The sequence below is a fragment of the Notothenia rossii genome (assembly GCF_949606895.1).
Source record: "Notothenia rossii genome assembly, chromosome: 2".
NCBI lineage: Eukaryota > Metazoa > Chordata > Actinopteri > Perciformes > Nototheniidae > Notothenia > Notothenia rossii.
The window spans coordinates 27,569,981-27,593,651 of NC_136904.1; the positions used below are offsets into that span (position 1 = coordinate 27,569,981).

General features: G+C 40.0%; 2 protein-coding genes across 17 annotated transcripts in view; one reads left to right on the plus strand and one right to left on the minus strand.

Annotated features, from left to right (window-relative positions):
- Window positions 1-284: 284 nt before the first annotated feature.
- Window positions 285-2,702, minus strand: senp8 (SUMO peptidase family member, NEDD8 specific). 3 transcript variants are annotated; one of them, XM_079667417.1, is made up of 2 exons: window positions 2,681-2,702; window positions 285-1,643 (listed from the first exon to the last, which is right to left on the minus strand). In XM_079667417.1, exon 2 carries the CDS (start codon window positions 1,620-1,622, stop codon window positions 957-959), a length of 666 nt encoding a protein of 221 aa, XP_079523543.1. In that variant the 5' UTR covers window positions 1,623-1,643; window positions 2,681-2,702; the 3' UTR covers window positions 285-956. The 3 variants fall into 3 exon arrangements, with proteins under 3 accessions (XP_079523543.1, XP_079523542.1, XP_079523544.1); XM_079667416.1 differs by lacking the exon at window positions 2,681-2,702 and adding an exon at window positions 2,447-2,594; XM_079667418.1 differs by lacking the exon at window positions 2,681-2,702 and adding an exon at window positions 2,499-2,517.
- Window positions 2,703-3,733: 1,031 nt separating this feature from the next.
- myo9aa (myosin IXAa) overlaps window positions 3,734-23,671 on the plus strand; it is a 115,148-nt gene continuing 95,210 nt past the window's right edge. For 9 of the 14 annotated variants that reach the window (XM_079664379.1, XM_079664386.1, XM_079664380.1 and 6 more), the window contains exon 1: window positions 3,734-4,081. The gene's annotated coding sequence lies outside the window, so the exon portion shown is untranslated. The remainder of the gene's footprint in view (window positions 4,082-23,671) is intronic. The other 5 variants (XM_079664387.1, XM_079664390.1, XM_079664391.1 and 2 more) reach the window with 1 other exon arrangement.

Below are 23,671 nucleotides of genomic sequence, written 5' to 3' on the forward strand. Positions count from 1 at the left end.
TAAGGTGGATCCATAGTTTTATGTCTTTCCTATTGCTTTTTGGTTAATAACGGGACCTAACCTCACTGACTGACTGTTTTTAAATACCAATTGCTTAATGTCTTTCATTTTTGTAAAGCAATTTTAATTGCCTTGTGTTGAAAGATGCTATATAAATAAACTTGCCTTGCCTAACCTATAAACTACTATCAATTTGAACTGTAAAACACCGACATGAATACTTCTCTGATAAAGTTAACTATATAAGAGAGGTGGGACTTCAAACAAAAAAAGCAAAAAGCAAATTAACAGTTTTGTCATCAAAATGTGACACCAACTTTATTAGACCAGCAGACAGTGAATTTGACACTTGCTTTTTGTGAGAACATAATATAATACATTCCACCAATCAAAATTGTCCTTTGTCCCATAAACAGTCAGAGCACACAGTGCACGTCTCACCCTCATACAGCAATTTTCCTAAAAATGTTTCAAAACTAAAAGTTTGTTGTTGTAGACATAGCCTGCTGTGCAAACTGAGAAACCAAATGTGCATGTAACATAAAGTAGGAGCCAAGGTTAAGATTCACATTCTTATCATCAATTCTAGTTCATTTAAAATGACCCTGAGCAATAATCAGTGTAAACATTTCTACATTCGCCGCAAGCTAATACAACAGAGTAAAGAAAATGATTTGACATCCATTCTTAGTAAAAATGTAGATGGGAGTTCATTTCCTTATAGGCATGCTGGTGTTCAGGTCCACATATTGTATGTCGCTGTGCATATACAAGGCATAAACATGACACCAAGATTTGTAACATTGCGTTATTTTTTTCTTTTATGGGGTATTATAGAGAGTTTAATATAAATATACTTCAGTAGTTTTATACTGTATTGTAGGAGTGCATTCAGTTGCTCCAGCAGTAGATATGTAGAGAGGCTGTTCTTCATATAGTGAGGGCAAGCTGCCAGGCTAAGGAAAGGAAAGAGCGCAGCAGAGGTCATTCTGAGCCAGACTCTGGATCAGTCTGCACCACTCCACCCTCTTCTGACTTATGTAGGCCGGGGTGATGATTTGCACAGGAAGGTATGGCGAGGCCTCCACCCTCGCCTTTTCACACAAGGCCTCTGCTATACAGATAACGTACATGCCGCAGTCATAGCTGTTCTTCTGGGATGGGCAGGGCTCCTCCACAAACTGCGCTTTTCTCCCCGCACCCAAGAAAGGCTCTAGATTGCGGGCGATACGCTGTGCGTGTGTTGAATTGCTGCCGTTTTGAGAGTCATAATGTGCAAAGTGGTTGGAGTTGTGGTGGTAGACAAGGAGACTCCAGTGGGATCCTCCGGCGGTCTGGTTGGAGTTGTCGTTAACGGCCAGGAAGACCCAATGACGAGAAGCAAGATTTAGCGGCTCCAGAAATATTGCTAACTCATTGGGGCAGGAAGCACACTTTATGTACTGGGTGACCTCCGGGCTGATGAAGGTGATGGTCTCCCCCAGGACTCTGAAGCGCTCAGCAGCAAAGTATTCAAAGGCAAAACCAATGACTTGGTCATTGAGCCAGTAAGGTCCTTCCAGCAGCGACACATCAGAGCGTCTCAAAAGGCTGTCCTGGTAGCTCACCACCACAGGGTCCATCCCCCAGTCAAGAGTGCCCGTCTGCAAATACACAAGATTTACAGTGCTGAATGTTTAGCTGATATAGTTATATATATAGAAGTTGTGCAAAATAAACACATCACTTATCTGTTTAAATTGTATTATTATCTGTTTTCATTTGTTATTTGTCTTTCCAAAACATGTTATGAGTTAATACAAAACAATTACTAAACAAAAAGACTCCACTGTCTCTTACAATTGCAGTTTAATCTTTACATCTGGTGTATTTTTCTCAAATAAAAAAAGGTTTGTGAAATCATCCTGAAAATTATGATGTAAACCCAATTATTACAAATTCATTTGTTGGTTGATTACTAACTTGCGTCACAGGGATAAGATGTGTGGCTGGGTTAAGGCCGTACAATGTAAATACCACCTTATAAACCCTTAACCTGTGATGTCTGGAGTTAAAGGGAACATTTTATTTGGGTTCGTTTACGGTTTGTTGTTGTTGGCCGTTAACGTTACTCACTGAGACACGTCAAATGGTTCATCATCTTATTAAGAAATCGCGTTATTACCTAGAATTTACAATACCTTATGATTGGATATAAACCTCAAAATACTGTAACAGGCTGCCAGTGACCGGTGATGCCACTGCGGAGAGTATCACATTACTGCAGTGCGTTTAATTTGACCAGACAGCTCCCTGATGATGAACCATTAGCATGAGCTAGTTAGCTAACTGTCCCTTCTCCCATCACACGAAGCGAAACAGCTCCGCTAAACGTTCATTTTATCCTGTACAACTTGAACAGTGTCCTGTAAAACTAACATATATGAACTTAATTAAATGTCCATACCTGTAAAAGACACACTCAAATAAAAAGTAGCAGGAAATCTGCTGTCTCGCACCTCATTGCATCGGCTAACGTAAAGCACTACAGGAAGAACTTTAACTTTTGCGACAGGGTGTCGCGCAGTACACTCGCTGGAATGACACCGGCTGCTTCGTTACCTCCTGTCATTTAAAAGTTATCTTTGCTTACAGTTTACAGTTATATGATACAAAATACACCAACACATGTACAACATACCACATCTACCGTCACCAGAAATAATAAATGCACTCAAAATACATGCTAAAATGTGTTTAAACCATCATTTAAAATCAAGTGGTGCAGTGTGTGTACCTCGCTACCGAGTTATTTAGTGCCTACTTCCTTCCTGTTGTTTCGCCACGTCCGTGGAACGACAACTTTCTTTTTATAAATAGAAACTACAAACTTCCAGTAAAAATACAAGCAACATATTACATTCACTTATAAACAAAAGGAGGGGACACAGAATTTTTACCCATAATGATTCTGTATACATTTTTAGTGATAGTAGCCTAAATTATGAAACAGATCCTTAATTCTTTATTTTCCCCCAAATCTAGCCTATAAAGAATATTCAAAGAATAAAAACTGTTTTGATTTTGCTAAGCCATCTGTTCCACCTGAATGTTAAAAATATATACCAATAATCACATTTTTCCATTATAATTACAAATGTTCTTTAGACACAAAACTTTAGAACACATGTTTTTTTCTCATGCCATGTGTCAACATTTATTTTTTTTATAAGAAAAAGTATGATTTAAACTTGTCTATTTCTGAGAAATAATAAGTCCTTGTATGGTGTAAAAATAAAAATATCAAGAAAGATTTTGGGGGAACAACCCACTTGTTTTTTTTTACTTTTGTTCTTTGTTGGTCTTATATAGCCTATGCCTGGTGATTCCATATATAATTCCACATATTCGCTAATTGATTTCTTCAGTTTTTCGCTAAGGTTTATTGTATGATACTCTTTAATATGTGTTTAATTCAACATTAAAAAGGCTGCACTCCATTCATGACAAGTATAAACTTCTTCACACTTAAAGTTGAGAGTTTAGAAAACGGATTAGTCACATATTTTCCAATAATTGTGTTTTTACATAAAAGTTTTCCGGTTATTATGACGAACAGGGAAGCTGCAATTCCCCCATGTGGCCACTACGTTCAAATCCCCTCAGCCCCGGTAAACTGTTTGACTCCGGTCCCAGGGGAACGGCTCCGTCCTCCCTCTACTTTTTAACCCCGCCCAGGAGCAGCGTGACCGCGCACTACCGCGCGCCCCCGGAGCGGCCGCACTGATTAGCAAAGCAAAGTGTAGTTTCCAGAGCCCGTCAGCGAGATGCGAAGGACTGCGTTTTAATTACACTTTACAACAGCGGACACGCACGGATAAAATAGCGCAAGTATTCGGAGTGGAGGTACATTTCGAGGAGTTGTTCGGAGGCGAGCGGCGGGAGGGAGAAGGATACACATTAATTCAGTGGGAATGCGGGGAATTAAATAGATACTTAGGTATTTTGTGGCTACAAGTGTGTGTGGCTCTGCAACCCATCCTGAGAGCAGACGGAAAGCTTTAGTCCCACTTACGAATGACTTCAGCGTTCACGTCTGGAGGTAAGAGTGTGATGTTTAGTAGTTATCGGACACTGGTGTGTGTGTGTGTGTGTGTGTGTGTGTGTGTGTGTGTGTGTGTGTGTGTGTGTGTGTGTGTGTGTGTGTGTGTGTGTGTGTGTGTGTGTGTGTGTGTGTGTGTGTGTGTGTGTGTGTGTGTGTGTGTGTGTGTGTGTGTGTGTGTGTGTGTGTGTGTGTGTGTGTGTGTGTGTGTGTGTGTGTGTGTGTGTGTGTGTGTGTGTGTGTGTGTGTGTGTGTGTGTGTGTGTGTGTGTGTGTGTGTGTGTGTGTGTGTGTGTGTGTGTGTGTGTGTGGCTCCGCAGTGGAAGAGGGGCTTTGGGGCTGCAAGCAACCAATGATTCAAGAAACTTGTTCCTTTAATCTTCACGCATTTGCAAGATGGTTGTCCACGCTTTTAGGTGTGTATGGGCTCAGTCGGTGTTTCTGTTAAATGAATAGTCACACACAGAAATGTTTGTTTCTAGGCTGTGTGTGATGTGAAAGCTTGAAAAAAGTTTGAGTTGCTTAGTGTCATGTCATCTACAGACTGTCTCTAGACCTACATATCTGAAGCCACCAAAATGTTCCTTTGGAAACGTGACACCTTGTAAAAATGATGAATCATGGTTCTTGTTTGGGTTTTTGTTGCCAAGGATTACACATCAGTTAGCATCAATATGATTTTGATGTGTCAGTTGTTGCCAAAATGTTTATTTTCATCGTCAGACCTTGTGAAGGGGCTACATTAAAAGATACAACGAGACATAGAAAACGCAGACATAAAGGATGAATGAAAATCATGGATGATGCAGCATAGATGAAAGGACAGTATTCTGTTTTCATGTTAGTAATGGGATGAAGTTCAGGTTAAATGTTTGTCTGCAGTAGGGTGGGGTAAATGTCTGAATGTATTATTTAGTGGAGGTCATAGAGTATATAATGCAGAGAGAGGAGGCAATAAAGACTGCAGTTAATGGGGTGAGGAAGCTGCTGAATCATGGAGAAGTTTCTGAGCAGTGGACAGAGTTGCCTTCATGACTGCAAACTGACAACCCCATGTACATTATATTTCTGTGCAAGATGACTTTGTCACTTTAGTATTCCCTTGAGGCTTTGGCCTATATTGTGTCTGTGCTGATCATTCTGAGTTTATAGTTTATAGTTACAGTTCCTGGTTGTAGTTTCTGAGGATCTTTTGGGATATTTTGTTCCTTTTTATTACAGAGTTGAGTGTTGACAGGAAGATGAGGGGGTACCATGCAACAAAGCTTTCTTTTAATTATACAATAATGAATGCACCTTGTTTCTCTATCTTAAAAACATAACTCTCAAACTCTGAAATACAGTTGCAAGAAAAAGTATGTGAACCCTTTGGAACTACCTGGATTTCTGCATAAATTGGTCATAAAATGTGTTCTGATCTTCATCTAAGTCACAACAATAGACAAACACAGTCTGCTTAAGCTAAAACCACACAAACAATTATATGTTTTTATGTTTTTATTGAACACACCATGTAAACATTCAAAGTGCAGGGTGGAAAAAGTATGTGAACCCTTGGATTTAATAACTGGTTGACCCTCCTTTGGCAGCAATAACCTCAACCAAACGTTTCCTATAGTTGAATATCAGACCTGCACAACGGTCAGGAGGAATTTTGGACCATTCCTCTTTACAAAACTGTTTCAGTTCAGCGATATTCTTGGGATGTCTGGTGTGAATCGCTCTCTTGAGGTCATGCCACAGCATCTCAATTGGGTTGAGGTCAGGACTCTGACTGGGCCACTCCAGAAGGCGTATTTTCTACTGTTGAAGCCATTCTGTTGTTGATTTACTTCTGTGCTTTGGGTCGTTGTCCTGTTGCATCACCCATCTTCTGTTGAGCTTCAATTGGTGGACAGATGGCCTTAAGTTCTCCAGCAAAATGTCTTGATAAACTTGAGAATTCATTTTTCCGTCGATGACGGCAATCTGTCCAGGCCCTGAGGCAGCAAAGCAGTGCACTTAGCGTAGTACTGGCTAACGGGTACTATTTCACAGTTTCTCTGGCCCCATAAAATCGAGGTTCTTTCCAGGCCAACAACCAGGCTGAGTCGGGCTGAATATGTTAAACTAGAGAGAGAATCGCTGGCAAGGGGGCTACAACTACAACAAGATGAACATATTTGACCGTGATTTAATTGTAATACACGTTTCAAAATTATGCTGAATTAACAACATACTGATACCGGTTAGTAAAAACCATGAATTAATGCTTTGACAAGTCTGTAGACAAACGACAGGCGTAAAAACTTTTTAAAATGCGTGTTGTCTAAATGGAGATCGGCTAAGCTAACGCAGTATATGCTCCGACCGTCCACACTCACAACAACGGCCTATACAGACATAAATAAACCAGTGACTGTATTTGCCATGACACAGACAGTCTGTGTTTTGTACTTGTTTAACTTTTGTCTAGTTTCTGAACTGATATGAGGAGCTTGAGTGCTAACAGCTAACGGCTGGTCTTGTTTTTCTGAGGTTCTCATTGAAGATGACGTCACGGCTCCGCCTACACTGCGTTACTATAAATAGAGAGGCTAAGTCCCTCCCTTTCCGGTGGACCTCCATGGGACCTTATTTCGTAAAAAATATGTATTTAATTCAATGGCGAGAGAAACTTTATCTTTCTATCCCATTTGAATTGTGCCACTAATTACACATATGATGTTTGTCAATTTAAATGATAATTTTCAAAGTAAAAAAAAAAAGTTTTGCGGTAAAACTGTGAAGTAAGACTTTTTTTGTGTTAAACCGCTCAGTGAACTCTGTCACTACCCGATCCGCAGCTCTTCCCGATCTGCAGTGCGCATGTGCCATGGATGTATAATAAGAACTGGATACAGCGTGGAAGGCGGGGCCTCATTCATTCCTATGAGAGTTGCTCATTGGCGCATGGATGACAAAATGGCCCAACTTTTGAGAGAGTGAAACGTCACAGATTACCAAGCATGCCTGAGAAGTACCCGTATGTGCCTCATAGAGCATGCGCAACTTTAACCACGCCCCCCAACAGGCTCATTCACATCAAGCACGTCAATTTGCGTACACGTAACAGCACCGCGCGTTCTGGATTGTTATGATTGATTTGATATTAACTAATAACGAGGCGGCATTTAGCAGCTAGCAGCTAGCGGCTAGCTAGTGTAACGTCCGAGCCATTAGTAATTATGCAAATTTGCGTACACATCAATCGTTATGTACTTTATATCACGCCGATTTAACACGATCTAGTGATGGTTTTGTTCAGCATTTCCAGCTTCATTGTTGCGCTTTATGTTGTGCCCAGCATTCTCCTGTGCTCTGAAATCAAAATGTGGATAAGCATAAAACAACACTAAAATAAACACTACTATACAACTTGTTATTTGACACACACAAGGTTGTTCATTTGTGTGTATAAATATACAACACAGGCTATATACATATATATATATATATATATATATACATACACATATACACATACAAGTATAATTAATACAACTGTTAATTTGATTAGAGTTTTGACACATATATTAGATAATAATAATAATTATAATAATAATATTTTTTTTTAAACTAAATAAACTACCCTGTATGAACACTTGTATAGCCCTTATTAAAAACATTCATTCCTCAAGTTGTAAAAATGTGCTAATAACGTTATTCTGAGAGTTATTTCCCTCTGCATTATGAACGCGCATCTAAACCACGGGACCGCGTCGCCCGGCACGTTCATGTGATGTGACTTGTTCAGTACTACATGAGTTTTACCTTTACCCATGAATGCACAATAAGAACGGACCCATATCGCCTTACTGCCATCCCACGGAGCTGTAATAATGGATATATTGCACATGTTTGCTGTAATTCATAATTTGTAAAATATTATACTACATGATGTAAATCTTGTATTAAATAAAGTTAATATTACCGACGTAGATTAACGTCCCTGTAGCTTCTTATTGCACTTGCAATATACCATTAAAGGAGTTGAACGTTGCTGTTTGCTATTACTATAATACCACGCAGGGATAAGCCAGAGTTTACAACCTTTGCATGTGGGCACAACACGTTTTGACCCAGATGAATTAGCTATACCATATGATATCGCCCGAGGAAGTCATCATACTTAAATAAAGATATGTGTCAAAGCTCTAATCAAATGAACAGTTGTATTAATCATACTTGTATATAGCCTGTGTGTGTCACACAAATGAAAAACCTTGTGTGTGTTGAATAACAAGTTGTATGTATGGTACGGTAGTGTTTATTTTAGTGTTGTTTTATGCTTATCCACATTTTGATTTCAGAGCACAGGAGAATGCTGGACACAACATAAAGCTCAACAGTGAAGCTGGCAATGCTGAACAAAACCATCACTAGATCCTGTTACATCAGCGTAATATAAAAGTACATAATGATTGATGTGTACTTTAGCGTAATTACTAATGGCTCGGACGTTACACTGCTAACGGCCACGGCCGCCTCGTTATTCGTTAATATCAAATCCATCATAGTAATCCAGAACGCGTGGTGCTGTTACGTGTATGCAAATTGACGTGCTTGTGATGTGAACGAGCCTTTTGGGGGGCGTGGTTAAAGTTGCGCATGCTCTATGAGGCATGCTGGGTAATCTGTGACGTTTCACTCTCTCAAAAGTTGGGCCATTTTGTCATCCATGCGCCAATGAGCAACTCTCATAGGAATGAATGAGGCCCCGCCTTCCACGCTATATCCAGTTCTTATTATACATCCATGAGTGAACTATATCTCTGGTCTCGCACAACAACACACGTCACCAAGATGGCCGTCACTACTGTCTTGCCAAACAAGTGATTGCCTACCCTCACTATCACCACAATGAAACACGTCCAGAAGAATGTCATGCAAAGCTGCCTGCCTGCCTTCCTTCGATTCTCCCTGAACTGCCTGATCTTTTTAATGTTCAATGTTAACCATTTGTGCAGATAGCATGAAGTAATAAAAGGTCGCAGATGCTGATGTATCGTTAGTATGTCTCCCTCTGGGGCATCCGGGCTTAAAGGTGTATTATAGACTGATCACCTGTGTGACAGCACTCTTCAAAGGGTTCACGAAATAATGACTACTACTTTACTGTTTAACACTTTGGTTAACTTAATGTTACTTCATGTTAAGGCTAATACAAATGACAAGGCTAAGCCTGATGTAATGCTAACTAACGTGCTTGCTACTAGCTAGGTAGCTAACTTGATCCAGCCAGCCACTTCTGGTCCTTTCATCTGACGGGAAGCGAAAGAACGAGTAAGACCCATTGCTAGTATGATTACAGCCTGGTACAAAGCACACAGGCATATTGTTAAAGTTACCTTAGCTAGCTCTTATATTTAGTGGAGGAAAACAATTATGACATCACTTAGACTACAAATCCCAGAGTCGCATATCTAGTTGCGTATTTTTCATAGTCTTATATTTAAAAAGTTTTAAGACAAACTGACTTTTTTGACACGGAAATTATTTTTTAAGATTGACAAACATCATATGTGTAACTCATGGCACAATTCAAACGGGATCGAAAGATAAGTTTTCTCTCCCCATTGACTTCAATACATAATTTTCCCAAAATAAGGTCCCATGGGGCGGAAGTAGAAGGGCGGGACTTCGCCTCTCTATACTACCCCAGTTCCTAAACTGTAATGGGAATGCACCATAAAGTGAGCGAGTCCTAAAAAGGCCTAACGAGGCCTAGCCATACCGAGCGAGGCCGTGTAGTGGAAATGCTCCATTAGAGCCTACAAAACCCCACTTTAAAATGCAGTGAAGCAGTGATCACCATTTTGAGCCAGTATCAGACCAACATTGAGTATTGGACTAGCACATCCCCGACATAATACCTTTATGTATTAATGATAGTATTTCTGAGAATACTAGGGCTACATATCAACCTCTCATGGGGTTTTCCCTTGCCCACATTTGGTCGTTAGCATTTTGTAAAACCTATTGTGGTTTTCGCTTTAGATGAGAATCCCTCTATAATTTCATATCAGCAAAATGATACATAAAATGACTTTAATTCAAGTAGCTGTGAAGTTCCCCTGAGAGCTGGTCTTGCCCCTCAGATCAGCACAGGTGATGAGGGTAAAGTGGGCCTGTCCTGCAGGAATGTGAGGTCTGAGAAGACACAGCTGCCCTGAGCATGAGAAGCGGACCAGGCCGAGACTCCGGCAACTGGTCCCTGTCGACATCTGACACCCCACAGGCCCCCTCTGTCTGCTATTTCTAAAAGACTGGCCTCAGTTTGTATCACATCAGGGTCTCTCTGTGTCGGGCCATATCAGCGACACCACCTGAAAAACCAAAGCTGTGCGTGGGATGATTGAAAGCTCAGTCTTGAAGCTTTACATTAGTAGATCTGCCCAGCTGCTGAAGATGTTGTGGCTATGAACATTTAGCAAAATGTTCAGTTTTTCACCTTCACTTCAGTTGGTGTTCCTCTCAGTGTAACAATTTATGATTCAGGTTCCGTCCCCTTGTACATCATGTCCTGTCTGTGTGGCCTTACATTTGGCATGTCCTGTACTTGAAGTTTACCTCAAGTTCATACACATTCATATGTCTCTCACTTTGAATCCATGGCCATTGCCTGCACTTCCTATAAATCATTCAACAGTAAAGATGGTGGATCTAATGCAAATATGACTTAAGATTTAGTAAGATTCCCAAGTGGCATGTTTTATAACCTTTCTATCATAAGATTGATTCAGTTATATGTCCTCTCTGAAAAAAGGACGCCTTCTGTGTTTGAGTGTGTCATAAATATACTGCAGCACATTTCAAATGCAGACCGGCAGCACGATGGCAGAAAGAGTGAAACCACCACTCTGCAGTTTTAAACCCTCCTGTCATAAGATATTTATCATCAGTAAAATAACTCTTTATATATAGCCTCGCATTCTTTTGACAATGAAATATGTCTGTGGGTTTTTGCAAATAACTGTACAGATATCCAAATTAGAATGAGGTTAAGAAAGTTATGGCTGCTATGAGTACAGCAATACATTTCTATTCTTTATGATCAGAATATCAGCTTTCACTTCCACTTGACATTCATCATCATGTTGGAATTCTCTTTTATGTTCTCCTAAATCATTCTGTTTTGCTCTCTTTACAATTGAGGTAACAACCTGCTCTGTGATGCCTTGTTGTACATCCCCAGCAGCTCATGTAAGCTCCTGTGAGCAAAGAGACTCTAACACAATCTGAAAATAATAATGACCCCCTTCATCTGCCCCTGAGGTGTTACCTGCTGAACCGAACCGCAGCTTGTGTTTTGGGGGGGAGAACAGGAGTCACGTGGTCCAGGCTCACATGATCGGGATGTCCTGAAAAATATTGCGTCCGCATGATGGGATTGTGTGGTGTAAGTGATTGGCATGCCCATGAAGTCATTAAAGAGGAACCTGCTTGTGTTGCACTGAACAAAGCTCCCCTTTCTTTAGTAGGCCATTATACGAGGCAGGCTTTGGCCTCAAAGGCTCAGCTTCCCTGCGTTTTGCATTGCCCCTCATTACCTCACTGCTGCTAACAGTAGCTGGAGTGAGATGGAGAGAAGAAAGTGCGTTGTGTTCCTCTTAACAATTTAGTTTGTTACGTGAGCTTATCTTGTGCTTTTTTAATGACTCCTTTTTAACGTAGGAAACGGAATTTAAAAAAGAACAGGAGGGATTTGTTTGCAAGCTCATTTTGTGTTGCCTTACATTCAATCTCACCCTCCAAGCTTTTGTTTTGGACAGAGATACAAGCCTTCAAAGTCTTGTTTTGTTTAGAGTTCGCTGTCCTTTTTAAAACCTACATGTTTTAAATAACTATGTGATTCTATGATTGTAAATGACTTTCTTAATTAAATGATTGTTATATCTGTAAATGTGGATTTGGTTAATGGCTTGAATGGTCATTTAAAATCTGCTAATCACTGTAAGAGGAATGTTCTTATTTTTAACTTATTAGGTATTTTCAGGTAAAATAACAGAACAATCCAGATACCAGTTCCCAGGTTACTGTAGTGTTTTGGGAGGGGAGCTCTGAAAACTAAAGTTGTGATTTGCAGAATGTGTGTGTGTGTTGTGTGACACAGATGTGACAATAGCTCCTGACCCCCTGCAGCCTCATGGTACAGGCAGGACAGGGCCTTTGGTAATCCCTAGGCATGTGCTGTTGTGTGATGGTACACAATACTGCCCGTTTGCAGAGCAGTGCTGCTACAGCTTTAACCATCAGTCAAAAGTGTTATTGACTTGTTGAAGTCTTCATATGGTAGCATTGCATTGGCCTTAAAGTATATATTTTTAATCAGAAAGTCTTCATTTGCATTTAACCTTACAGTGCTATTGTTTTTATTTTCCTGCACTCAGAGCTTTGTATCATATGAAATTTGATTGCAGGGGTAAATAGGAACAATCAGTTAAAAGTGGACTTTGTTTTCTTCGCATTTGGACAAACTGGGTGCATAATACAGAACATTGTTATGATGATTTAGTAAGTTTCAAGATGATATCATTTTGATTTTAAAGGCAAGAAAAAACATTGGAGGTAACGCAGCTTTATCTGGAAGTTAACATCCATTGACGTTAAGACTGTCTATTAAAAGAGAGACAAGGTGTTGGGGAATGTGCCTACTAGAAAAGATGAATATTAGGAGTGCATTTTGAATTACTGTCAAGGCTGTAAGCAGAGAAATATGTATTAAAACAATTGTAAAAAGACAGAAGATTGCTGTGTGTCATTTTAAAATGTGCAAAGCGGACCAGAAAGAAGGACAGATAAGTTAGAGTTGTGTCTCTACAGTAGGCTGCCTCTCTTATCTTTGAGGAATTCGATCAGTTTACAGTAGTCTGTGCTCTGTCAGTGAGGCGAGAGGGAGGAAGAGGCAGATAGTTGTGGCTAACTGACAACAACCAGGCTGTGATAAGCTGGATTTCAAATGCTGTCTGAGACATGCTCACTGTGAGCTGGAATGCTTTTCCTGTCTAATCCATAATGAAGTTATCAGTTTAGATAATGAGCAGATTACAGTGGCTGCCAAGTCTGCAGAATAGTGGTGGATTAAAATATTTAGGTTTATTAAGAAAATATATTCGGTTTCAGTTGTTCCCCATCTGCCACAATAAACTTGTGTCAATCTCGACCCCTTTTTTATTTGTTTAGGAGGCTAAATGTGTCTAAAATATATTTAATGGACAGGATAATTTTCTCAAAGGAAGTATTAATCTAGTCTGATTGGTAGTTTTAATTTCAGTTTTTTATCCCTTACGAAAAACTCCAGCATCAGCATTTGATCATACAATGAGTTTTTTGTCTTTTAATTATTCGAATATCTCAACATTTTCAATGCAGATTTTAATAAAGGCACAGATCCTTGTATTTTGGAACACATTTCTTATCAATGATAGATAACATTTCTGTAATTGTACCAGGAAATTCTTCACATTACTTTAAAAAGCCTCTAGCCCAAGGCTGACAGTATGATGTTCTGGTCTGTAAAAATGACTACATTGTGGCTGAAAATAAGATTGTACAGCTTTGGTTGAAGGTTGTGAGTGCTGAACAAATGGAGCCTTATATAGTCTTACAGGAATAGTTGATTATTAAAAAACATGTCATAACGTTCCTCATAAGAGAAGGGTTCCTGGAGGCTTCACTTAACTCTGAAGCCGTGTTGTTCGACCATGTTCACTTTAGGGCCTCTGTCCTTTGCCTTTGGCTCCCACCTGCCTTCATCCTGAGTACCACTGATGCTATTCAGAGGGGGCATTCACTGCAGTGACTTAGTAGTCTGGTTGAATGATTATGGTCAGAGACCCTGGAGTCGATTAGAAGGACCCTTTTGTCTCCACAAGGTCCGAGTCCTCCACTCAGCCTGAAAAGAGTCCACTTAACACTGAAGAAGTCTCAGCTTAGCAAATAGCTTTGCTCTACATGTTCCACTGGCTGAGCTGCACTACAGAGCAGGTGAGCTTTGAGAGGACACTCAAATGCTAACTGTAAGGAGTTTTCCTCCTAATCCCAAGTTTGATGGGACTGAGAGTTGGAGCCAGTAGGAGCTTAATATTAAGAGTTCAGATGGAGGGCTGGACTGTTCTGACCTTCTGAAGTATTGTTTTGAGAGGGAGTTGACTACGAAGTTTTGTTCTTGATGCTATAAATTCTACGTGGTCTCTGTTGGTGAAATAAGAATGAATGTGTTCATATTATGCATTTTAAGTGTGAGGCTCTGTAGATTGTTGGGGAAAATATATATACTCAATAATCAAACAGTCACTGTATAAATTAGAAAATAATTCAACAATATTTGCTGCCAATAACTTTTAATATATAGAAATGTGCTGATTTTCTTAGTTCTATGTCATCGTTGATTCCATATCTATGATGTTGGAGTGCTATATGGACAAATAACAACATGTTGAACATGTCACCTCACTTAATGGCACATTTGATGGGCATTTATAACTATCCATAAACAATTTTTGGGCAAAAGGAAAGATTTGAGTAATGGAATAATAGCAGTGCAACCCCTTAATCTACTCGTGAACATGTTTGTATGATAAGCTTTTCCCATGATCACAGTTCCAATATGAAGAAAATTAAGCATATCTCGGACTAAAGGGAGGAATAGGTGATACATATTTAAAGTCTAGTGTCTCCTCCCAGAATAACACATGAAAATCAGATGATTCAGAAGAAAGGGTATGTGAGGATGGAAGTTTCCTATAACCAAGAGAGTCTAGTTTGTTTCTTTTTGACCACAAAATGCAGCTCTCCACATCCTTGGGTGAGCAGAAAAACCATGAGGTCATAACATTATAAGAAGCCTCCGCAGAGACTCCCTGCCAACAGCTTCCATCATGTCTTTCAAATCGGAAAACCAAACTTGCCTTATCATCACACTGCAGCTCTTACTGTCTCTCTCTGACTGCAGCACAGGATCACATTTCAAAAGGCCTGCGGTCTGCTGAAGGCAGAGAGACAGCAGTCGTCCCCCATCCTCAGCGAGAGCCACCGAAACGCTGCCCTGTAATTACAGGTCATGTTTTTTTCCTAATACGCTAAACAGATGTGCTTAAAATTATGCTTAACATTCAGACCCCGAGTTAGACATGATGACATGTCATTACTATCAGCTAGTGGAGACGTACACTATTTCTGAGGCCTACATGACTTGTGATCCTAGAGCTGCTTCTTTTATTCTCTAAAACTTCAATCAATTTGATGAACACAATAAAAGACACATTTTGCAGAAAAAGCCGTCAACATAAACAAAAATTAAACAAAAATGTAAGTTATACAAATGTATGTTTTTAAATAGAATGACTTTCACTCTTTATCAAAATCCGGTTAGGGTCGCTGAGTAGGTATAGACATACGAGAAGATTTTGCTTTGGTGTATAATTGTGAAATATAAACACAATAAAACAAATGTACGTACAAAATAAGAGCAAATGTTGCAAATGCAAAGAAATGTTAAATAAACTATAAAAAAAGAAGAAGCAAAACCAAAAAGGAACACAAGCCTCAAAGTGAACATCATTAATTTAAAAGTATAGTTGCATTGGAACAACTGAGCCGGAAACAAAATTGCATAAACCATAGAAGTAATTTGATATGTTGGAAAGACTTGGTCTAAAGTTACATTTTAAAAGGACGCATTGAAATGAATTGGACAGCTTACTGTATATGGAGGTTTTCAGATTGTGTGCGGTGGGTACATACAATACATTCTGATTGGCTAATATGTCACAACGCGAAATAACTTTAGCATTTTAAATGTTCCTTTGATCACTGGTGCCCACTCATGTATCCCATGATTCATAGTGATGTCTTTGAAATATCTGCTCTCGATGTAGGTGGCCTCAAGGTAGAAATCTTCCCTCCAAATCGTTATGCAATGCTTTACAAAAGAAAGCATTTGGCAGCTAATTTGATCAAACACACTGCAGCTAATTGACCATGAAGATGATGAGTCCTTGTACGAACCCTAAGGTTGAAACTCTTATATCATCTTTTGTCTGTCTCTAGGAATGCTCGACCACTTCCCAGGTATTCACAATAAGAAACGGTGACGATCTCTGGCTGCACATTAGAGGACGTGTGTTCATTGCTGTGAGGTTGCAGGCATCTTGCCACTGCGCTGTGTGAGCAGCTACAGTCATTACTGCTCGTCTCCACTCGGCTATGAAAGACGAGATGAGTCCTTTTGGCTCTTGCAGCATCGCTTGGTCTGAGTTTGTGATTGCAGACAAACCCAACCCCTATTACCTATTCTGTGAATAGATCACTTCATACACACATTGATGTACACACAGTTTCCCTGCTTGTTGGTGTTTTGTATGTTGAATGTTTTCTGGAGGAAACATGTCAGTGTCCTGGTTGCTCCTCAGCGCGGTCTTCCCCCAGGCCAGGGCTGCCTGAATGGGTCCGTTTGGCCCAACAGACTTCCTTTCTGAGTGGGAAATGGAGTGTGCGTAATCTGGGTCAATGATACCTCCTAGTCCCGCACCTTCTCCCTCTCTTCTCCACCCTCCTCTTCTTTTATCTAGTCTCTCTTCCGATGCTGCTTCATAATACCTCAGTAACTGCTGCCTACATTTGTACCAGTTTGCTTTATTGATACTAAACTTTTTAGTATTGACCAACAGATTTTGAGGCCGGTGGACCCTTGAAATTGAGACCAAGACATAATAACCAAGCAAGACATCTCAAAGTTGAAAAATAAACATGTCCCTTCTTTTTGGTGGAAAAACACATATTTGATGACTCTGTAACCCTAATCCTTCATTTATAGTTGGTCAAATACGCCATTACTGATATCTGCATTTGGCTTCAATTGGCTGATATATCATTAGGACTTCCTAGTGCCTTTTAACATTACGAGAAACCATTTATCATGTTTTATTTCCTTTAACATTAATCTCAGAGTCTGATTAAACAACCATGAACTTTAGATGAATCATATTGCTACCAAACTTCACATTTACTTGGGTTCAAAGCCCCCCTTTATTTAAGTGTCTCTATTCCGAACACTGAAAACACGGCGCAAAAACCGCCTGTATGGATTGAATGGACCGTTTGGTTATGTTTCAAGAAAATAGGAGTCATGATTTACATTTCTGGAACCATATCAGAGCGAAACATTAAAGTTAAACACATAATTCCTTTTTAAAACAACAGATGTTGATGATGTGCCTTCCATTTGCTGGCCTTTTTTATTGCGGGGCGGTGTAGTTTTCCAATTCCACCGGCCAAAAGTAGACCGTGCAGCGTCATATTGATATTTCCAGAGTCTGAAAGGAAAAACACATTTTTCCGCTCTCTAAAACAATACAATTTAAATGTGAGGTCAGTCAAAGAGCAACAGCCTTGTTTCAGACTCAACAGTTTACGTTGTCGTTCAGCAGTCTAACAGTACATGATATACAAATTTCTCCAATTACAGTAGCTTAATCAGACTCTAATTCAGGCAATGATAGAGTATTGAGTAAAGGGAGACACAGGAAAACTGCACACACACTATTCCCCATAAAACAGCAATACATCTGTGAAGATTAATGATAAGTGTTTTTTCATGCTTACCAGATTTGTTTGGAAAACAACTTTTCTCTTTCTATAATTATGACATGTATCATGCTCTTGTTCTGTTACTTGCTGAAGCTTTTCATTACAATCACAAGTGTTCCTTGAAGCACACTATACAAGATTAGCTTCTGATAGCAGTGAACCAAGCATTAAGTCACATTTATTTACGTTTTTGGGCTTTAAATAAAATTTGGTTTACTCAAGCATTGTCAGTCTTTACATATCTTGCTTTGTGCAAGTGTTATCTTTGTTATTTGGTTGGATAAATATAATTGTATGATATTCAAGAGACTTAGCTGAGAGATCTTACTTTAGATGTGCGTAATCTAAATAAAGGCTGGGTTGAGCAGAAAAGACAAAAGTATTTTCGAGCAAGACGGCAGCAGACAGAGGGTCTTTCTCAATTTCGAGGGGGCTGGCTTCGTAGCACATGTCTTCCAAGTCACTTGCTTCAGAAGCGAGGCAAGAATCCTTCCTAGACTCGGAAAACGAAGAATTGTGGAACAGGCTAACAGGTGTGCGTCATATGCGGGGCCCCGCCTTAAATGGAGCGCGATTTCAGCAACAGATTTGGAAATTGGTCCGTGCGCAAAGCATTGTGGGGATTTTAAGACCGGAGTCTAAACATGTGCAGCCTCAAAATTTCCCGCAACGAAGTACGCCGGCCTCGGTAGAACTTCAAGTATCCTGGACATTGGAACAGTCCTTCGGCGGGACTCGATGACGTAGTATCCTTTTAAATAGTGGCTCTGGAGCAGCTTTCCTCGACATTGAGAAACAATCAGAGTCAGAGACGGGCAACTGGTTTAGAAGCAGGTGTTTCAGGATCAGCTGAAATGGACGTATCCTCAGTTGCGTCTGCACCCTAGAAACAGGAAAAACTGTACGAAACCATCCTCAAAGCGTGAAAAACATATTGCAGCTGGATAATTGCTTTTATTTGGGTGTTGGTTTATGATGAAATTGTGTCCTAATTACAGGATTGTACTTTAAGGTTGTAAGCAAGACCAAAGTGCACCCTGTGGAGTCGGCACTCCTGTCACACCCATTTTGTTATTATGTTTCTATTATTTTTGTTCCAGGGTTTCCTACACATAGACTATACTTGGGCGGGCCGCCCAGGTATATTAACGGACGCCCAAGTATATTTCGCGACCCATTTAGTTTTTATTTGTATTTATTTATTTTTTATAATTTCTTTTATTTAATTTTTTTTATTCGTCCGTGACCACGCCGCCATCTGCGATCGATTAACTTGTGGACAATGATTCCTCGCTCTACGCCTCCTGTACCCAGTCCCGGACTGGCCATCAGGAGGACCGGGGGGTTTCCCGATGGCCTGGCCTGGCTGTCTACAGGATGTGGCCTGCCGACATGGCCACCGTCATACAGATCATAAATCAAAGCCCTTGATTGGTCTCTGTGTGTCATTCAAGCTCGGGATAACCTCAGCTCAGGTGAGGTAAAGGACTCTGAGTGTTTAGATAGTTAACTTAGTCTAAGTTCTCAGTGGGTCTCAAAAGGTTTGGTCACCATTTATGTAAACACATATTTCCATTTGAAAGGGTAGTGATTAGTAAAATATGCATGAATAAATAAATAAAGAGTTAACTAGGTGAAAAAAGGTAAGATACACTTTTAAAACTTGTTGAGAGCTAAAAATAGTCTTTGCTGCTGCCTCAAAGAGGAGAAGGGGGGAGAGGAGGGAGACAGGAGAGGCTGATTCAGGAGCACAGACACACTCACAACTATAAATGAACCAAAAATAAATAAACAAGTTTCAGTGTTTTTTTCCGTATTGGAAATGGAATGTTATTGGTTATGGCCATGATTTTATGATTATTGAAATGTATACAGTTTTACCCCCCTAGAGGATTTGAGGTCCACCCCCACTTAAAATCACATTGATAGGTTCCTAAACACATTTCCCATTTTTTTTATTTTATTTTATTTTTTTTTAAATAGTAACCCATGTCCATAAGTTTATTTGGGTAGTACCTGCCTGTACCTGATCGCTCTGCCATCGCGTGAAGGGTCTGCTAACAATCGACCAACCGAAAGGTTAATGTTGTTGCACGTCACCTCGACCCCCCCCCCCCCCCCCCCCCCCCCGCTACCACCACCCCCCAAGCATATTTCAGAGCTGTGGGAAACACTGTGTTCCCTAATGTTTAATCTCAGAAGTGAGAGTGCTGCAGTTAAATATACACACATTTTTATTTGGCGCCGTAGGTGGCTATGTTTCAATGTGGCTCAAGTTTGACTCCATTGTTTGCCTCCAAACTTGGCTGCATGTAAGGTCTTGAATGCCAATTGTATCCAGAACTCATTAGTCATAATATATGTGTCTCATGCAGAGTTTGTAATCAATGCTGCAAACAAACGCTTTTCATCAAGAAGTCAACTCAACAAACAACATCTATCTTACTTAGAGACTTTAATGGTAAATATGACATTATGGGCGTCTTTTACAAAGGTGAAATAGAAATGTCTCAACAACGCCATGATGGGGTTGTTATGGTGTTGTTATGTTGAAGCCCTGTGAGCTACACTTCCTGTCTCACTCAAAGCTGCTGTCATTGTCCTGGGAGTGGACACAGGAAGTGGAATTGTCCATGGCAACAACAGAGGAGTGGTGCAGTTGACTCCCACAGTGTCTAGTACTCTTTTTTTTGTAATAGAAACTCCCAAGTTGCATTGCATTGTCACCATTATTAACCTAAATGAATAATAATAGAAGTACACCGACATGTCCTCATTTCATCCAGCCTCTATCCCTTATTATCCTCCATTTGTCCATTAGCACTAATCTAACAGAGCTTTTTATTTAACCTTGCAACGGTTGGATTTAGAACATTTGTTACTATATTATTCTTCCAGCCCGATCTATTAAAATACTGCGTCAGACAAAACAAGACACACGTTTTGGGTATTACAGCACATAACAGTAGCATGCAATGTTTTGCAACTTCTTTTAGCAATGTTGTCCTTGGAACTGCTGCCCTGTATTAATTTCCTTCCTCTGCTTTCTCGCTCCACTCTCTCTAGTCCACCTCAGGCAACAACAATGATAGGTCCTACACACCAAAGTTTGCCTATTTATTCAGCGCACACACACACGGCACTTCCTCCAGTGTCATATTTTGGTGTGGGTGGAATGTGGAGGGAGTTGGTGTCGGCCCAGCGCATCATTAAGAGTGACCGGCCACAGTTATCCTCTGCTGAGTGCACAGGCGGGCCGGAGAGGCCTTAAGTCATTTTTAATTATGGTGTGGACAGTGATTCCAGCGAGGACTTGTTCCAGCCAGGCTCACTGACTCTGGGGAACACACCCTCTGTAACCTTAAATACCTGCAGAAAAAAGGGGAACGCGTTGTAATTTTCAATTTTTTTTCCATGAATCCAACTCGGTAAACATTTCCTTTCATCACCTAATTGGTTTCCTGGTTCCTTTAATAAGCTATGAAGCTATCCACATATCTTACCTATGTTTAAAATGCTGCAGTGATCTTAAACAATGAACACAAACTGAAGCTAAATAAAGCAATACAGTACACATTTATTTCACCCACCAGAGGCCTGTACTACGAAGCTGGTTCAACCTAACCTGGATATGTTTGAGTTAGCCGGTTGGCCTAATCCAAAACATACGCGCTCTCGCTAAACGATCCTACGACGCTGGTTATCAAGTGGATCGCTCAAGCCAGCCGTGCCCTATCTAGTGAGGTGCGTTTTCACATGAAAGGGGTGGTATTTGGAGCATTCGACCAATCACAAACATGGAGAAGTGTACTGACAGCGCAGCGTCATACTTCCTGAATGAAAAGTCAACTATAATATTAGACATATGAAGAAGTTAAACATCCATGACTTAAACACTTTATCCAGGATAAAAGCCACATACTGTAGCTGCACCTGCAAGGTGAATACAGCTGGTAACAGAAAAAGTGTTTGAATGCGTACATTAACAGGTTTATGATATCACTGCCCTGTCTAAAACACGATCTGACTTTAATTACATTTGTCTCGAGTGTTTCGTCAACTTAATGTGTTGCTAAAAATAATACTTATGCATACAGTATGTGACACTGTGAGTATTGCACGGCAAGATACGGCTCAGCTGACTCAGATAAGGAAATATGATACATTATGATGTGATATGCCGCGTATACTATACTTTGATCCGGTTACTTATGTTGTGGCAGATATTTAATTAAGCTTTCTTAACGCTAATGTTATAATAGTCAGATTGCTCTGAAGATGGGAGGTGATATTCTATTAATGTTCACGTTCACACAGTCTGTGATTTTTGCCGGCCGTCTTTCCTGCAACGGCAGTTTGAACCGTAGGCTATTTCCTTTCTCCTATAATATGACTTGATAGCTTTAAACTCCGCACACTGAGCTCTGATTGGTCAGCAGGCAGTGCTTTCACTGAGTTGAGCTCTTAGCCTGCAACCTAACCTGCTCCGGAGCAGGTTAGCTGCACAGCATAAGTTGCCATGGAGATCTAGCCCGCTAAAAAGAGAACCAGCGTCGTAGGACCGGAAACCCCGAGTTTCCCCTGAAGTTAGCCTGCTAAGCGAAAATCCGGCTTCGTAGTACAGGCCTCTGGTATTCCTTAAGGCTATAGCTCCCTAGGCACGGCACATTTATTTATATAGCACCTTTCAACACAAGGCAATTCAAAGTGCTTTACAAAAATGAAAGAGATTAAGAGCATTAAGAAACACATTATAAACACTCATTTAAAAGCAAAGATATCAAATGGCATTTAAAAACACAAATTTAAAAGCAAAGATAATAAAACATGAATAACAAAGGTACATGAATAAAAGTTACAGTGCAGTGTGAGATACACACATCTGAAATGTTTAGCTCTGACACTCTATCATTGCTAACTTTTTAGCAGAAATAGTTTTCTATGACCTCACTTTCTTTTACTTTCTTTTTTAACTCATCCTGTAGTTATTTCAAGTGTTTCATGCTAAACGAACCCCCCTTTGGAGAATTCTAATCTGACCCCATGGTACTGTACCTTTTTTAGTTTTCGCCGAAACTATTCCTCTTTTTTAAATGCACATCAGTGTACCTTGTCTTCCTAGGTAAAAACCTGTATGTAACCTATTTACTTTACGTTTTTGTTGATCATTTCCAAATTCAGTCTGTAAAATACTGTATAATATTTATACGAAAATCTGAAACCTAGTAGCATGGGCTGCAAGTGTAATATAAATGTTATGTTGGTTGTTGGGCTACAACCAAATATTCTTTACATTATCGAATAAAACGTCAACTGTGCTGATGATAAATCAATTCACAGTTTAGTCAAATAGAGTCCAAAACCCAAAGACATTTATTTTACAATGTGATATTTAAGTCCTTACATTTTGACACACTGAATGTAGCAAATGTCTTGCTCTATAGAAAGGTTTTATATAAATAATGAAATGTGTTTGGATTGAAAATGTGCTGATGAAGGGGAAATGTATCCTTACATCAGGTAGTCTCCCTTTTGTTAGCATTAAGGTGACCTGTGGTCAGAATGTAGGTGTGAAATGTTGGCTTTTGCTGTGGTTCCTGGACATCACTTCTCATAAACTCCCAGCTCTGAGGGTACAAATGATGGCCAAAATGGTGGAATAATCTGGTTGTTAGGCAAATTGTTGAACATTATATACAGTTATGTCTTGGCCTGCAGCTAGGTTGTCTCAATGTATTTTTCACTCGCTTTCCCACAGATCAGATTTCACTAACATCCTCTTTGCTCTGATGCTGTCTTCTTCTTCATCTTTCTCAGTTTAGACGTACAGACTCTGTCTCTTTTCTCACTCTTTGCTGGCGCTCTGAACGTTTCGGTAAGAGCTCATGTTCCACTTCCCGGCCTCCACTTCCTACTCATTAGTAGTTAGAGAGAGACCTGAGAGCCGTGTGAGTGAGTGCACAACACAGGTAGTAAAGCA